The sequence below is a fragment of the Cololabis saira genome, chromosome 24, assembly GCF_033807715.1.
Source record: "Cololabis saira isolate AMF1-May2022 chromosome 24, fColSai1.1, whole genome shotgun sequence".
Lineage (NCBI taxonomy): Eukaryota > Metazoa > Chordata > Actinopteri > Beloniformes > Belonidae > Cololabis > Cololabis saira.
The window spans coordinates 4,783,086-4,801,794 of NC_084610.1; the positions used below are offsets into that span (position 1 = coordinate 4,783,086).

General features: G+C 43.7%; 1 protein-coding gene across 3 annotated transcripts in view; it reads right to left on the bottom strand.

The window, feature by feature from the left end:
- The window catches only part of LOC133425368 (nck-associated protein 5-like), a 204,052-nt gene that overhangs the window by 144,171 nt on the left and 41,172 nt on the right, over nucleotides 1-18,709 (bottom strand). Inside the window, exon 1 of one of the 3 annotated variants that reach the window (XM_061716191.1) lies at nucleotides 15,494-15,599. The exons of the other annotated variants lie outside the window; for them this stretch is intronic. Coding sequence (XP_061572175.1) covers nucleotides 15,494-15,571 — 78 coding nt within the window. The 5' untranslated portion in view covers nucleotides 15,572-15,599. Of the gene's footprint in view, nucleotides 1-15,493; nucleotides 15,600-18,709 lie in introns of those variants that run through there. 3 annotated transcript variants of the gene reach the window in all.

Sequence of the window (18,709 nt, forward strand, 5' to 3'; positions counted from 1 at the left end):
GCGGGAGCTGTCGTCCCCCGTAAATGGAGCATCTGATGTGGTCAACACAACTTCTGACCTACAAGGGAACAAAGCAGAAAGCTCTCGCGTGTCCCATATAATGCCGTGGCAAACAATTCATGCTGAAGGTAATGCTTTCAGGGGTGGAGGGCATCGGATGGGGGGGGCGTCATTGTAACCCGTCCCAATGAAGCGGCAAGCTCGCTTCAATCAGCCCGCCGGTGGGCTCCGATGGAGAACCGGCTTCTAGAGGGTTCGGAGAATGCAGGAGCGTTTGCTAAAGGGGGTGGGGGTGCCCCAGATTATAGAGGGTTAGCCGAGTAAACAAATAATAATGATGGAACAGTGTTGTTATTGTAAGAGCAAATAGCTGGCCGAAGCAACGGAAATTCGGGTCCTTGGTTGAAGGGATTTTCCCACAGTGGCGGAACTGTCACATTCCAAGTTCGAGCCCCGAGATCGTCTCAGGATATGAAATCCAGAAAGTGACATCGTAACACAAACAGATAATGTTTGAATTCCTGTTTGGAAAAGTCAAGTTATGGTAGCTGGGAGAGTTTCATTTGTTTATCAGATGGACCTCTGACACGTTCTCGCGGAGCGCCTCTGAACTTCTTCACACCGAGGAGTCCCACGTTCAAACCCACTGATGTCACTGCGTCTGAGAGGCTTAATGAGAAACAGCACCCATGTCAGATCCTTCCCCGGCTCCCATCTGGATGAAATAAAGCAAGTATGGCTGCTAAAAATAAGACTCCACTTGAGATGATAACAAGGATTTAGTGCCATTAACTGTGTAAATATAGAGTGTGGTTGGCCTCAAATACATATTGAAATTCCTTCCAACCTGGATGAGCTCCGACTGTAAACCCCCCCTAGAAGAATGCTCCCATAATACCTTTCAAAAGTCCGCGATGGGCGATTTAAATATTTTATGCCGCTGAGTTATTGGGCTCTCTGTTCTCTTTCAGATCACTTGACAGAGTGTGGTGAGCCGCTGCTCTGAGAGGTCTTTGTTCACATTAACCCATGAAATGGAGGCAGTAGCGCGTAGATGATCTCTTCAAGCCAAAATCCCTGCGCCGACATGGAAATTAAAATCGGAGAACAAAAAAACACTTTCTGTGAGCTTTGTGAACTGTCTGCTATACGCGACTGGTTTGCAGAAATAATTTGTACGGACTGCTCACATGCAGAGGACAAAACTGTCAAAACCAGGCAGTCACATACAGTGTAGAGCAGAATCTCCCTTTTTTAAATGCTCCCAGTCTGTCTCCAGAGACCAAGTGGGGAAAGCCCAGTCAGTCATCTTTCCCCTCTTCTTAACAGGAATTCAGATTTACATCCTTTGACCCAGGCGTCATGTTTTCTGCAATCTGAAAGGGTTGGAGACATTTAGATAGCGATTGTGAACAGATGCTTGCAAAAGCTTACACAACGAAATCCGATTTTTCCAAATGTGGTTGAAAGCACGGACGAGGTGCTTTCAAATGGGATTCCAACTAGATTTTGATCAAGTTGGACTTCAAATAGTCTTATGTGTCATATGCAACATGAACGACTACGTCTACCAGAGGGACGGCTTCAGAAAGAGAAAACGGTTCGTCTGTATTGGTTTGACCCACAGCTTTGTTGTGGGGGACGTGACGATGACAACTGCAGAGCAGCCTCCTCCTCCAGCGCTTTCTTGTCACTTGTAGCAAATTTGCTACAACCATGTGGGCTTGAGGACATCAGCAAGGACGCAGACTAGATCTGACTATTCTCAATATATAAAGAAATCAGTCAGGAAGTTCAGATGATCAGAGGATCATGGGGATGGAGAAGAAAAGAAAATGCCTTTCCAAAAACATCAAGGAACAGAGTCCAAATGAAAAGGAAGTTAAAGGCAAATGAGCCACTTGAGTCACCTGGGGCCGGATTCACAAAACATTCTTAAGAAAAAAAATCTTCTTAAGTGTCATTTTTTTCTTAATTTCAGTCTTAAGAAGAAAAAAGAGAAGAAGTCATATTCTCCAAAAAAGTTCTTAAGTATTTTTTCAACTTTCTTCTTAAGTTTCTTCTTAAGAAAAAACTTAAGAATAAATGGTATTCTTGAAATAAAAGTTCTCAAATTTGTTCTTGACTTTTTTCTTAACTTTAAGACAACCTTGACTTGTCTTAAAATTTCTTCTGTGAAAAGATAAGCCTCTAATATCACCTCAGCGGCTACTGAATCCTTCATTTAGTATGCAGTATACAGTACATACTGATGCAGTATGTAGCATGTAGTACTTAGTAGGCCATTTCGGATACAGCCATATTTTAAGGAGTTCTTAAGTAGGAAAAATAAGAAATTCGTAAGAAATGACAGTTCTTAAGACGGTTCTTAAGAAAATATTGAGGAATTGCACTTAAGAACTTTCTTATGAACTTCTTAATTTTAGATTTTAAGACATTTCTTAAGATGGTTCTTAAGAACATATTGGTGAATCCGGCCCCAGGTTTTCAACTGTAGACTTCAGAGTTTCAAAAGAGTTCTGAATCGATCTGGGGCAATATCCACTGGGTGAACCCTGTTGCCTCGGTTACGACCTTGAGGAGCCACTACCTGCTGAGGCCAACCTGATGCCTTCCTCCTGTTGCAGCGGAAACACCACTGATGGCCGGTCACATCTCTTTAGACTGACAATATTCTACCTTCGTGGGATCAGCGTGAATAAAAGAAAACAAAAAAAAACAGAGGGAATCCCCAGTGCACCTTTATACCGTCATCTCTGTGAGAAGTGGCAGTGGAAAACTCTGCAGAGGAAGAAGCTGGAGAGAAGTCATGAACTTCATCCTGTTAAACCAGCTAATGCGAAAAAAGCAGTGCATGTGGTTGATAAGGGAGTTTTTGTTGCTTTAGCTCTGTGGTACTGTACTTAGATGAAAGCTGTAGAAAGATACCACTGGAGAGATTGTGCCAACCTTTATCTCTGTTAATATAACTGTTCAGCAGCCAGTTGCTCAGCACAAAGCAGAGAAAAAGATTGAAAAAAGAAATCATTAAATAATCACAGTCTTTCACCAGAGGAAGCTGACATTTTCTGAACGGCTGTGTCGCGTTTCAGATGCTGAAGGCGGATCGCATTGTCTGCACAATGAGGCCTGAAAGGCTCCAACAAGGTCTGCCTGAAAGCTTTCAGCATCACCTCATTTCAGCGCTTTAGCACATAAGAGGCCCATTTCACTGTGAAACGTATCATGAGAGCGTTCAAATGACTTCTGGTGTATACGGACCGTGGTGCAAATCATGCAAACAGAGGGGGATGAAGTGGGAGAAAAGCTTTATGATGCATTAATTCATATGGTTCCACTCGAGTCCCGCAGCCCCCCCTCCCTTATGCTGCAGGTCAGATGTAAAATAACAGAGGAAGGGCAAAGGAGATGGAAAATCCAACCAGGAAATGCCTCTAAAATCAAAAATGCTTTGCAATATTAAACAGAACGTACATACAGGCGGCTTTGTTGGTCTGTTATCGCAGTGGAGCCATTTCCTGCAAATTGATGATAATCCTAAATTAAATGAAGGTAATGAAATAATCATAGGAACCTTGTTTGTGCGGCATAATTTCCTGTGTGGAAATCTTTTGGCTCCTCCAGCTGTTATACCAGATGGATTTTTTTTTTTTTGTGCAGTTCGATAGCCCTGTGGCTGTCGCTGCTTTACACAAAAGCCCCCCGGTGACCCCAGTGACCACACACAAAGGCAGTCGTTGACCGCTGACACCACAGACAGTCAGGCCCGAGGACCATCTCTCACTCGTTCACCTGAGGCTCCGTCCGCCTCATAAAACCCTAATCACTGATCTAATGTCTGGCCGAGGCGAGAGGATCCTGGAGGAAGAAAAAATAAATAATCATTGAGCGGCGCAAGCTCATCACCATAAAGTTGAGTTATGGACTTCTGAAGCGCACAAGATCATAACAGCTCGTTTGAGAAGTGATCAATGTGAATGGATGCAGCCAACAAAGGCTGCTATATGCAGATGATATTGATCTCTCTCAAGATCTCTGGTTTGAAAAGCTCGTATTTTAGCAACTCCAATCATCTCAAGAATTAATAACTGACATGGAAAAACTGGGATAACACAAGAAATACAATACAGATTAACAATATTTATATTTTTGTATGGGTTAATGGGCCCAGAGATGTTTTCCCTTCTAAACAGACTTTTGTTTTTGTCACAGTGATTAATAGCGATAAGAAGCCACACACAAAGCTATTTATCTGCTGTGACACCCCCACTTTTCAGCTGGGCTGGAGTGTGAGAAAATGTGGAAGACTTTGAATGTTTTGACAATGACTTAGTGCAGGTGTTACAACAACTGATCGTTATCTTTTATTTTGGCCTTTGCCCAAGGACTTGCAGATGAAAATTGGCTTTCGCTTTAACCACTACAATGTACGCATTGTGCACGGTCCCTGGTGCACGAGCAAAGAAAGAAAGACAGGTTGCTGCAAGACATGTTTGCAGCTCGTTACACTGCAGAGGGTCAAATGTGCCTCTATGTCTATGATTTTTCTTTTAGCTACCTGTAGGCACTTCTACACATGATAGAAAAGAGCATTTATATCTGCAATATTTGCTCTTTGCTACATCTAAGCCATATTGTATTTCATTTTCTTGCCTTTTTACATTTCTGTGTGTATTTCTGTTTCATTATGAGCAACACAAACCCGTTCACTTTGCAGTCGAGCAGCAAGCTTATGTGATGAATTACACAGGAGCCAATGTTCAAAACAAGCAGGACAAGTCCATCCAAACAGGCAGTTTCTCAGCATCCATGGACCCTGCTCCCCGTAATCAGTCAAACCCAGAGGAACCGGAGCAAGGGCCAATGAGTGGAGGTGGAATCAGTAATCAAATCTTTTCTGTGAACACTAAACTGCTCAGCGATCCTGTTTATAGGCATGGTGGTTGAACAGCTGGACCCAAACATCACATATCCAGACAGTCGTTTCTTGGGTTGCCGTCTGGTTTTCATTTGGCTATCAGGTATTGTTCCATTTCTGTTCTCAGTGACTACGTTTCCATGCAGTCAAAATTCGGGTTATTGCTAATATTCCGGTTACTGAAACATTCGGGATATTCCTTTTACATGGAAATTAATCATTTGGGATATCTGGATCAAACCAGCGACGCACGGAGAACGTCATGACACAATTACCGTCATTTCTGCTTCTTCTTCCTGTATCCAAATTCAAAACAAATGCTGCTTTGCGCAACTTTTCTCTCACCTTCTTGTAAATCTTCTATCCCGGTACTTTCTACCGTCTACAAATGCAGAAATGTTCATATCCTTCATTACATTTATGAAGTGATTAGTCTCCTCCTGGTCTTGTGTTTCTCCGTGTTTATAAGAACTTCCTGGACTCAAAAGACCAGGATTCCTTGTGAACAGAGCATGAGCAGAAAACAAATTCCTGTTCCGTTTGATGGGGATATTCTGTTTGGCGTTTACATGACCCAATATTCAGGTTTTAAAAGGAGTAACCCAGGGGTCACAGTCGGGTTTTTAAAAACCCGAATATGAGCAAATTCGGGTTATTCAAAGGGGTTATTGGTGTTTACATGGCCGTGCAAATTTGGGTTATTGCCAATATTCGGGTTTTAAAAGGGTTATTTACTGCATGGAGACGCAGTAACTGTTAAAAAAATACATGAATATATACTGCACACAAGTATGGTATTAAAATGGTTCTCTCTCTGAAAGGAACTTAGGGAACTTCTAACTGGTTTGAGGGTCTTCCCGAGGCCCCTGACCCAGCCTGGACCTCTTGTCCCCCATTCATTGGCAGCGGTTGACTTGTGAGGCGAGCCTGGCTACAGTCATCCCTCCTTTTAGCCGAGGTCTTAGTTACTACACGTATTAGACCTGCTGAAACTCCCACTACCATCTAAACCTGCATGCAACACCTCCCGGCAGCCTGGCCAGAGCCTGCTCTCTTGGAACATAATGGGGGCTCTGGGGTAAAGACTCCGTCACCACTCCCGCCCCAAACTGCTATAACACGTCCATCTCAGGTGTTTTCAGCTTCACTCGTCCAACTATCACTCAGGACCGGCCTGCGCAGACAAGAGAAAGAAACCACTGGAAATGCAACTCGTCTGTCTGCAGCATCTTCGCTCTTCCATCAGACAATCCACATGAAGTCGAGTTCTCCTACACTCACAGCAGGAGCAGAAATACGCGTGGTGTATTAAACATAAACATTAAAAAAGATCCCAGAGGAAACCGCTCCGCTTAACAACCTTGAATGTGGGCTGAGTCATCTGATCTGTTAATCCCAAGTGCAACGCTTCCGCCAACTCCCCAAACACTTGGTAGGAGATTTCAATTAATATTCAGAGCGTCTGTCAGGCAGGAGATGGAGGCGGTTGGAGTGTTATAAATTCATTATTATAACACTTACATGTAACATATCTGCTATCATATATAATACAGTTGATTTGATGGCAGCAAAGCCACAATTTCTTTAAAAATAAATGCATTTATACCAATTGAACTCCACAGAAGGCTGCAGCGCGTACGTCTCGTCTCTTGACTGAACCCTCAGTGAGCTGTTCTGTTAAACTATACACTTTAAGTATTTGAAATGTATTAAATTGAACCTTTCTGGAGAAAAACACATCTGCAGGCTGTGATTGAAGGAATGAGGGATCCAGCCTGTTGAGCCTGTTGGTCAATCTCTCAAATACCGGACTATTTCTAAGGGCCAACATGTTAATAAATACTGTTGTATATAAACATAATAAAATGATCTGATGTTTGTGGTTCTTACCATGAGGCTAACACAACCTCAGATGAACAATACCTACATTTCTATTCACCATGACATAATTTATTTAACACAAATGAAGCCAAAAAAAAGAAAGAAAACAAAAAGGTGGGAAGTACTAAGTAGCCCCATGATTCAATAGCTTTTAGATCAGCCTTCAGCAGAGATATCCTAAACTAGTTTGCTGTTTGATTAGTCTCTTGCAGAGTTTTGGAGGAATTTTGGTGAGGTTTTAGGCTATTACCTTACACTTTTACAGCCCCGCCACACATTTGAATTGGGATAAGTTCAGGACTTTGACTTGGCCAGTCCAAGGAACTGATTTTTTTTGTTCCTCTGGATTCAACTTCATTTTCTAGTTTTTGAAAAAAAAAAAAAAATAAATAAATAAATAAATAAATAAAAAATAAATAAATAAAATAAATAAATAAATAAATAAATTAAAAAAGAAAAAAAAGATAAAAAAAAAAAAAAAAAACTGGTCTCCACTGGATAGGCATTAACTAATCAGGGAACCGACATACAGTACAGACCAAAAGTTTGGACACACCTTCTCATTCAAACTAATGGGGAAGTGTGTCCAAACTTTTGGTCTGTACTGTATGTGGCATAAACTTGGATGCTCCTGTAAGACTCATCACATAAAGCCCGCCCCCTGCCCTATTCTGATTGGTTTGGTATACTCTTTACCGGGTGAAATAGCTGTCATTGTGAGAGACTTGTACACAAAAACAAAAAGAGCAGCAGCTTTTGCATGACTACTGTACCTTTCAGTCCTAACAGCAGCCGACTCAGCAACCAGCACGAAGGTCGGGCCGTAGCGGGGTGTGAGGAGAGCCAGCAGGCAAACGTGGAGAGCTGCACCGCACTACGCTGACTTTCCAGAGAGCGGATTCGGGGCTAGCGTCAACCACAAACTGCTTCTGACAGGCCAAATTATCCACAGCGAAGGAAACCAGCTCCCCTTGCAAACAACACCTTTCTGTACTGCACCAGTTTGAGGCTTTCGCAGGTACCGGTTCCCTCTCTGTTTCTGCCATAACACTCGACTCCCATTGTAGTATATTGTGCAGAAACAGTTCAGCGAGCGCCTTATGCAATGGAAATAACGGCTGGCTGCTTTCTGTAAAATATGTCACGCTGAATTAAAACCATTTCCTCGTGACGGGCACCATGAACCAGGACTGAGGCTAAACATGAACTCACTCCGCGAGGTAACCGGAGCCCATCATGACACACAAACTGCAGGCTGCCACAGGTTTTCCCCTCAGGGCTCGCGCCATGTGAGACATCACAGTTGAGCAGGTGATCTTTTGTTCGGGAGGAAGAGCGTGATGAAACATAAGCGCATGAACACGCTTCTCATTGTGGGAGCCGAGACGTCCAGGGTCTCGCTGTGCACTTCAATGCAGCCGAGTGTCTGCACTGAAAAGCTGCCGTCAATAGAGAAAAGCACCGGCGAGCAGAGGACGCTCGGTCAGGGTTCACTGCCGGCTGGAGCACCTGGAGTCCACACACACACACACACACACACACACACACACACACACACACACACACACACACACACACACACACACACACACACACACACACACACACACACACACACACACACACACACACACACACACACACACACACACACACACACACACACACACACACACACACACACACACACCAGTACAACAAAAAACACGCCAAGGCTCATATTCGCTCTCACATGAGCAAGCATTGATAGTACGAGTGCACATGAGCGCCCATGTGCTCCAGAAGCGTGCACACACCCACATGACGGCCTCAAATGCAACAACTCACAACCTGCATTTAAACTTTCAATGCACGAGCAGCTTCTTTCTCCTCAAAACAAACAAGCAAACAAAAAAAAAAAGCCAACGCCTCAGCCCCGTCAGCAACGGTGCACGTTCACAGTAGCAGGAGTTGCAACATGACCTCAATATTTTTGGAAAGGAGTGTGTGTGTGTGTGTGTGTGTGTGTGTGTGCGTTGGGAGGCTGGCTGTTGTAGGAGGATAATCTATGCAAAGCTCTGAAGCTGAATTCGGGGTGTTGAAAGCCAATAAGGCCGTATCAAAATGAGGGCAGAGTTAATTAATCATCTCTGCTTCCTTTCCGCGGCCCTCCCATGGCTGTCCCGGGGGCTTCTGCAAGTGTGTGTTTGTTTCTGTGTGTGTGTGTGTGTGTGTGTGTGTGTGTGTGTGTAGCAGTGAGAGAAAACCAGGCGAGGAAGCAGGAGGGTGGTGCAGGTTGCAGCTGGCGGGTATTAGCATATTGTAATATGAGCCAGCACACCGCCGAGCTCCTGTAAGTCCGCTGCAAACCTCCGAGGAACAAAAAGGAAACGACTGACACGCGCTTTATCCACTGACCAGCGGATAATGAAAATAGACAATTAAAAGATAATACAAACTAAATTAGCCTAATTTAAATTGCCTCACTAGTTATTGTGAGTCATTAAAGGCAATATATAGGCTATTATATTTCAATTCTAACAGTTTGGTTTAATTTTACTCAGCTCAAAATATTTTCCACCTCATTTTTTTCCGCAGAGATAAATTATTCCTCCGCTGTGGCAGGAATATGTGATTACACAGCAGGGTCTAAATGTTCGGAGGACGAGTTGGAGCGTTAATTACACTTTTGTCAAGGACAGACGGCCTTTATCTGGTTTAAAATACTATAATTGTGGAAAGTACTGAAAAATTGCAGCGTAATGTCAGTGGGTTCCAGTTAAAGTGTTTTCATCACATTTCTAAACATTTTATATGTAATCACCTAAAGTTGGAGGGACTTTTCCTAAATAGCTGTAATTCATCCTTGATTTTTGTCTTTGTAAATCTACACTTTAATCACATCCTTTTCCTTTTTTATCCATTGTGGCGGTCTGTAAATGTCCAACACATTTGAATTGGGGAATTTTTTATATTTTTAATCACCTTCACAGTTGTAATGCTCCTTTAAAATCTGATTAACGGTTTATGGTATGATGTAGGCACGTCAGAAACACCCACATATTCAAATATTGCCATGCCGCTGCTACGCGAGCCCCCCCAATAAGTTTCAAAAAGGTAATAACCAAAAGGAAACAGAAGAGTGACAGCGGAAGAGGCCAAATGAGAGGAAATCTTGCCGCATTTAAAAGCCATTGACAGTAACCTCCACACCCATAGGCGGAGCCAGTGAGCTTGTTTTTTTTGTAATGAAATAAAAAACACAGGAATGTATATTTTAGAAATATATTCACCCTTGTTGAGTTTTTTTTTTTTTAATTAGGTTGTTACTGCAGGGCCAGTTCACAGCAAAAGTCATCAAGGTCCTTCTACTTCCTTTAAAAGTTAGTTTAATTCCAGCCTAGTCGGTATGAATACAACTTAAGTGAGTCCAGTTATGGTCTAATTCCATCCATGCAGGTTAGCTATATAAAAGTATAACAACTTTGAGTACCCGGACGGTGAACTCATGACGCCATCAGCGGTCGGCGTTTCTTTAGTCTACTGTAAAATGAAGATGGTGGTCTGTTTTGGGCGGTGAAGGCAGGAGCAACTATATAGTTCTCATGAATAAAAAGGGAGTTTAGACGCCTGAAAAGGAGATCTCGGCTCATTTTGATTGGGGTTTCTGATCAACTAAATGTCATCCTCGTTCCCAGTAAGAGCACCACAATTTCCAACAGGAACAGCACTCATCTGCACGCAAGAACACCTGCAGAAACAAGGAAAAGTATCAAACCTTGGCAGGTGGGAACCCCTGACTCTGCTGACCTTCAGTCACCCGGACTGTTGCCATATCCTTCATTTCAGCTGCTACTTCTCCCCTTTCCCACTTCGTGAGACAGGAAATCAATGCATGCTCTTTGTTTTGCACCAACAAGAAATTATGCGATCAATCAAACGGTGACATTGAAACCCACTGCAATTAAGCTTTACAAAAATCTTTTGTTTTTCCACAAAGATTCTTTGTGTTCAAAGCTTCGTTTTAATATTTCACAGCTGCAAGTCACTCGATGCAACGTGGCGCCAAAGAAAAACAGTGAAGCCGCTTTCTTCACTCGCGCTCCATTGTCAGCAGTTTTTTCACAGAAGTGTCGCATTAATAGTCTTTTGATGTCACAAATGTCCTCGTTAGCAGACATTGCGGAGTCGTCATATTTTACGCTATTGTTGGCATGATGGACTATCTGGTGGTTAAAGTGTCTGACTTTGTAAAGAGGAGCAACATATGAAACTACACATGCAAGAAAATGGTTGTGAACCTGTTTAGAAATACACAGCTGCATTCATTTGAGGGCAAATTTCAACAGACACAGGAAAACACGATCCTCAGAAGTTTTTTGCTGCTTATGAGACTTCCACTTTGATGATAATGAACTTAACCATTTTCCCAAGAAAACTGCTGCAGTTCCTCAGTAATTCTGCAGCGTCTTGATTCATCAGCCCTCAAGATCTTTTAGTATTTTCTTTAGCTTCATGGTACAGCTTTGGAATTTCTTCTGACTTGAGTTAGTCGAGCAGCACCTGAACACGATGCTCCCTCTTCCGTGCTTCAAAGTTAGGATGAGGCTTTAACACCATTTGCATCTTAGATTTAGTTAACTGAAGAAGTTTCAGCAGGTGCTTCACTGTTTCTCTGTTTTTCAAACCTCTTTTCCGACACTTTTGCAGGATATTCACTTCATCAAACAGTAGCAAGAGTCCTGAATCTCCCTAATATGTAGCCGATTGTGGACAAACGACAATTGTGACAAATTAACTCCCAGGTTAGAGACTTAAATGGAAGAAATGACTTTGCATCAGTCTGGTGCTGTCCAAGTTTTCCATTTCCTGCTGAATTTTAGTCTGTTCTGGATGTTTTTCTTGGAAATACGGTGGCTTCTTTTGCATCCCTTTCATGACATCAGGCCATTATCGAAATATATTGCCCTGACTGTGCACACAAATGCATGGACACGTACCACCTGCCAGTACTGAGCTCTGCCCTGGATGCCTGCTGACATCCTGACCTGCCCAGCTGGCCTTCGGCAGGACGGCCCCCCTTATGATCCAGGTCCTGGTCCAGGTTTTTCTTGCTATTTGGCTTAAGGTTTTTCTCCCACTAGGGAAGTTTTAACCTGCCATTGTTTGTGTTACGTTTATGTAATAATTGCTCAGGGGTCATGTTCTGGTCTCTGGAAAGCCCCTAAAGACAACTTCTGTGGTAATTAGAAGCTATATAAATAAAATTGAATAAAAAAAAAACGTAGCTTCTTTACCAATTGCTGGAGTCTCTTGCATGTCCTCAGGCTTTCTTCACTGCAGTTGAATCATTCTCTTTGAAGTGCTTGATAATGCATTCAGTGGTTGTTTTATTTTTTTCTAAAAAAGGTGAAATATTTTTAGCAGCTATTCTTTTGTATCCGACCTATTTTGATGTCAGGCAGTGGTGGTTTTACTCAGCTCCTTGGTGTTAACCATCTCTTACATCAGAAGACAATGTCTTGACTTCTTTGGAAACAATAGAAAGTTAGTTTTAACGGCCTCGACCACTGACGTTTGTCTCCATGACAAGGAACAACCGTATAATGTCAGTTTTAGGAACTTCTATGGCACCAAGAAAAGTCCCTCCCTTGGGATAGGATCTTCTGCATGATTGAAAGATTTTCTGGGTGGGACGAGGTTTAGAATAGGTTTGTTTTAGGCACAAGACGGTGTGTAGCCTTCTAAAATTCTGGCTTCACGTTCAAATCTTTTCATTTATCACCACCATCGCTGTGGATGCAAACACAGCAACAGGCAAACATGGCACCCATCTTTACTGCTTTCAGGTTGATCTCATCATTCTAGTTTATGTTGCGTCAGAACCGTTAAAAGTGATTACGCTGCAAATGAAACCGTCAAAAAATGATGACAATAGAAAGACCAGTGGATGTATTAGTAAGGGTCTGGGGTGAAGCCTAGAAGGCGGACCTCCTTCTTGGTGTTTTCAGCCATCGTCTCTCCATTCGTGATGGACTCAGTAGGATCCACTGACTTACTAAACTCACCCTCCATATCACTTGGTGGCAGTAGTGCACAGAGGTGTATAATCCAGGTGGCATAAAGTAAAAATCCAGTCCAGCAGTTGTTCCAACCAATCACTAAACCAGCTCCTCTGCAAGTAAATGGTAGGTCCTTAGTGAAAACACTTGTTCTAAATGTACAGGCTGATCCAGAAACACAGCAGGGTTTTTACTTTATCTGGATTAAACACCTCTGAAAAAAACAACCAATTCCCATGTTGCAAACAGCAGAAATTGCTGTAGCATTGTCTTCACATGCTTATTCAGAGGGTTGGAACAACTGCTGGACAGGATTTTTACTTTATGGTACCTGGATTATACACCTCTGGTAGTGCACCACTTTCACCATTTCTCAACCACCAATAAAATAAGATTTAAAAAACTAAAAGGAACAATTTTGAGTGATGAAATGAACATGGAAGGAGCTGAGGAAGTTGCTGCATTTATGTATACTGTTGCATACACCAATGGTGATTGAGAACAGACGACTTGTGCAGCAGGTTTTCAGGTCCATCCTCAGGTATCTAACCCATATTAGGTTGGACCATTCCTAGTATGAGGAAATGCACCTTGAGAAAATTACCTCAGACCCCCGAAAATGGAAACCCATCGATGGAGCCCATGGCAGAGAGGACTGAGGGGAAGGTTAGCAGGTTTACTACGTCTTCCCCTGGACTCTTGACAATGGAAACGCCCACAATGGTAGAGTTGTCATGAGATTGCAGAAATGATGTTAGTTGTTCACAATGTTGGCCAAAATACAACTAGAACTGGGTTTTTGTGATCCATTTTCATGCCACGGAAGTTCTACAAATAGGTGTGAAACACCAACACGAGGAAGTTGGATCACACTAAGAAACATTCGACCACGACTGTCAGAAAAATAAAATGAAGGTTTTTTTAAACATAACAGACCACATGTCTTCGCCGTGATTTGATATGAGCGTCGCTCCAGGCTTGTAAATCAAAAACACGTATGTTGCATCAGGTCTAAACGGGTTAAGAAAGCTTTTAGTTGAACAGCACAGACTCAGGCAGCAGAAAAAGAGTGCTGGTGGACCTTTAAGGTGGTTTGCTTTCCAAACAGAGCACTGATGTCACAGAACTTGTGGCTTCGGCGTACGCGGTGATTTAATTCAATTGGCAGTAAAAGCGATGTTAACAGGAGAGAGACTCCCTTGTGGGCCTGACGGGGCTTTATTTTCAAAGCTTTGAGTGCAGTTGCATTTGCAGACCTGCAACGCAGTTGCGGGGACGGTACCACAATGCAAACATTCATGCCACAACGCATTTCAGCCGAAAAGAAAGACAGAAGGACTTTTAGGATGGAAAAAAGTGTGTTTTTGCATGTTATGTGTGTGAGGTTTGGGGGTTTAAATGGAGCACAGGGAGAGATCTGGGCATAAAGAGAAGTGAGATGGTGAAAAAGGATGGAAAAATGCAATCATGCATCCCAGGCCTCTAGCTCCTCCTCCTCCACGAGCCATTAGTCACTATCCTGCTCCTGTTAATGTAATTAGATAAAGGATATATGGAGTCACGCAGCTCAGCGGAGACATTTGTCTGCATAATTGCGTCCATGCGGTGGCAGAAGCTAAGATCCCCTGGATTTCCACAGAACACCTCTCGCTTACTCGAGAGAAGTACGAGAAATAGTGAAAGAAGGACCGAGACAGACATGAAGATGAAAAACAGAGCAAAGCTGAAAAAAATCCCTCAAGTCGTCCATTTGCCTCTTTTTTCTTAAGGCTCCTGCAGCATTTCCAGAAAAATCACATTTTCTTGCCAGTACAATAAGTCAAAGCACTTAGGACCCCAAACGACTCGGCTGTGACAAATCAAACCAAAGAGGGGGATCGAAGCGCCGTCACATCTGAGAGCCAGCCGAAGACATCAGCGTGTTATTTTTAGCTCTTGCCAGTTTTTTCTGAACAAGTTTCTTACCCCCAATGCACAGACACGCCGCACAGGATGGCAAGAGTGTAATAAACTGTCATGTGTTTCGATTCATCGCAACCACATGGGGTAAACGCATACAGATGGCAGACAGGCTCCCCTGATTCAGACCTTCTGGAGATGGATCGGAAAGGTGAAACAAGCGCGAATCTCCCGTCTAATTAATGACAGTCACAGCTTGTCGGTGAGTGACCTACATATGAAACATGGCATGCCCGTACACTCGAGCCGCAGAGCCGCATCGGGGCAAAACCCGAGACTCCAGTCCAGTTTACAAGTTGTGGCTGATTAAGTCGACTTGTCTCAGCTCAGCTTTAAGAGAGAAACCCAAAAGAAACTCAAGACACCACTGTCAACAAATGATATTCCATGCAAACATGCAAACTTCACTCCCTGGTGGTTTACAACTTTCCTTTCACACACCCCCGCCCCCAACCCTCCCATCTCCGCCCCCTAACCCAAAGCAATTCCTGCCTCCTGTCTGGGCCGCAAGCAGCATCAGTGGTTGTGGATTTGGACGCTCTGGAGGGCGGCATACTAGCCTGATTACCACCCAGTCAGACCTACTTCCAGCTTCCAGACAGGCTGCCTCCTGCCCCAGATACCTCCTCGGTGGATGGGTAGATGGATGATGGAAGTGCAGGGGGGGGAGCAACACATACGAACCAAAACTCACCGCCAACAGCTCTAGCAGTGGGACGTGTCGGATCCTCCCGCAGATCGCCACGACACCGTGGTCCGCGAACTGGCTCATCCTGCGTTTGCCTCTTCCCCTCCGTCTGCTCGCCCTCCTCTTCTTCCGCTTCGCTCCCCTCTTCTGCCCCAGCTGCCTCGCAGAGCCTCAGCTGCTGCCTGCCACTGTGCGCTCCCAGTGTGTATGTGTGGCTGTGCGTGTGTGCCGGAGTTATGATGCAGCGGTCGGTCGTGCAGCGTTGCCAGCGAAATGCCTCGGCTGAATTCTCGTCCCTCGACCGGAAGGCCACATCAGCTCTTGTCAATATTTAACCAGCGAGTCAAGCTGGATTAAAATCACCTGAGCGATGCCGGCAGTGGTTTGCTGCCCGAGAGCGTGTGCGTGGGTGTTTGCATTTACACATGTTTGTGTGCAAAGAGAAGGGCTGGTAGTCGTGGATGCGTGTTGAGACATAAAACATGAACGTCAGCAGGCGAGGCTGATTAAGTCTCCAGGTTGGCTGTTTATCCTATTTCTGCTCTTTTAGTGCAGAAACTGCTATTGCAGTTGAGATACAAAGAAATCCAGATTATATCTCCCCGAGTCTCTTTGGGGGCCACTACTTGAGCTAAACATCAGACAAGGTGTACTACTTGAAAGATCTGGCAGCATAAGCCGAGATCTTGATCCAGCTTTGCACTGGTCTGTAAAGTTTTCACTGAGAAGACACGCAGGTTGTAGCTACACCGGTTCAACAAAGGCCACGATTCAAACTGATGTCTTGATTTTCTCTCTTTTATTCTCCTTCTCCTTCATTGGCAAAATCATAGAACACTGTGAAAACTACAAAAAAAAGCAGAGAGTCCATTGTTACCAAACACTGGCCCAACGTCAACAAATAAATCCATGAAGTGTCCATTTTCTGCTCAAAGCATTTTGTACATAACCATAAAATAAAATACATTTGAAATCAAACACAATTGCCGTTTGCGCCTCTTGAACGCAGTGTAAAATAAAATATCCTAAACTCGCTTGTTAGTCAATTTAAACACTTCATGCACTTGGATATATTTGTGTTTTTATAACATGTAAAATGTTATAAAATGAACTCTAAACAATGAACTCTGTCTCACAGACAGTTACACAGGTTGAAAGCCAGCTGTCATCTTTGTAAAAAACATCTCATTTAATCCGACGTGGTTTACACGAACAAGCAGGTACGGACTGATTGAGAACTGTCCTCGGAAAGCATTTGGAAAAAGGTAGCTCCTAAAAATCCTTTCAGGTATTTCTCGTCATTGACTGCTAAAGTGAACTCCCTCTGAAGGAGGTTGAGAAAAGGAGCGCAATTGCCGTCCTCTCCCTGCCTTCATTGAATAAATACTCTCCATTTCTGCCATAATGGAGGCTGCAGAAACATTTGTTCTGGACATGTGCAGGAGCTGCCATTAGCAATCATTTGCTCACCTAATCCCCCTCCATATGTCGGACAGAAAGATGTATTCTCAAGAGAGATCATCATCTCGCACAGAGATGTCAGTTTTCCGAATAAAACATGGCATTCTGGGGAACTCAAAGATCAAAAGATGGAGAGCAAATACTTCAAAGCAGCTGCTGAAAGTACCTGAGACCATTTAAGAGATACTAACTTGACTTTGAGCCTAACGAGAAACCCTTACAAACCCTCGTATGGAACAGAAATGCAAACGGTGTAAAATTTCCATCTGCCGAGGAGCGTCTTGCCGTATGATGAGAAGTTCCCTGGCAGCTCCCAGATTAATTTTTGATTGTTTTCTCGACTGCTGCTTCCAAGAGGACTCGGCGCCAACCACCTCCGCCAACCAGCTTCTTGACTGACACCCCAAGAATTAACTCTGGATCTCAGATTGCAGGCTTTGTTGCTGTCACGGTCGTCAGCCCAAAAACACACAATGGATAATGACAGTTTCCTCATTCAGAAAGGAAAACGTGGAAGCTGTTGTGGAAACGTTGCCGTGTTTCTCCCATCTTCCCATCCTAAACTATCCACCAATTATGGGTTATTTTCGCATGATGATTCCATATCCAGGGTAACCTACAATCACGAGGTGGACAGAATAGCACGGCTCTCTCAAGGCAAAGCCAGCAGAAACATTTGGGTTTAGGTGAGGCACGAATGACACCTCACTGTCACTGGCTCCTCCACAATTTAGCCTGAACTTGGTCACGAAACGGCTTCAGATCAGGAAGCCACAGGTACAAATCTTGAACAACCCTGGCAGCCATTTTTAGTTCAGCGTTGGCCAACTGTTGGCAAGCTTTCACCACAACACAGCCCAAACTTGGCCAACAATGGCCCACTTCTTCCAGTTACATCACAGATGCATTTGGATCTAATCTGGTCCATTTTTGTCACTAATGGCTCAGTTAAAACCCTCGCAACAGCTGTATGGCCAGACCCGTCCCAAAGTGAACGAACGGGGCCAGACTTGGGATTTGGCATGTGAAGTATGAGTGAGATGCGGCACAGATTTCATCTGTCACTTCTGACCTGGGATATGACAAGTGCCCTGAGAATGAAAGAAAGGATTGGGTCACGCTTGGTGGATAATTGGACAAGTTGAGATGGCTGCAGTCACCTTGAGTGAGTACAGGAAATAAAAGACAAATGTTTGGGACAATTCGGTAATCTTGGATGGGACTTAAACAAGTATGGACGGCACACTAACGATTGATGATGATTGAATATTTGGTGAAGATCGTAAAGGATTCAGTTTAGGATACTTTTATGTTGTCCCCTTTGACTTGACCTAAAATCTCTACAACACAAAATTCAAGTGCCTGTTTTTTATGAATCACCAGAGAGAAAAAAGCTTTTCAGCAAAACCTTGACTATAAACACTTTGCACCTCCTGACCTACATAAGCTGCTTGTTCCCACAGGGACTTAAGCTCGTGGCTTGCGGCGATGGCAGTGACTGATGGGAGCTGAGTGGCAGGAGGTGTTCCTGCTCAAAACGCAGAGATTACAAACTCATCATTCATCAAGCTTCTGGGCGAGTCTCGCCGAGGAATTTATGAGATCATACATGACGACTTCAAACCCGCTCAGCTGAGTGCAGAAAGCTGAGGTGATGCAGGTGTAAGATCACCACCCTGCCCGGTGCATTCCTGCAGCTGACTAACTGTTTACTGTCACAGCTTCTGTTGGAAGACTGTTCCCCAAGTAGAAAAGAACTGA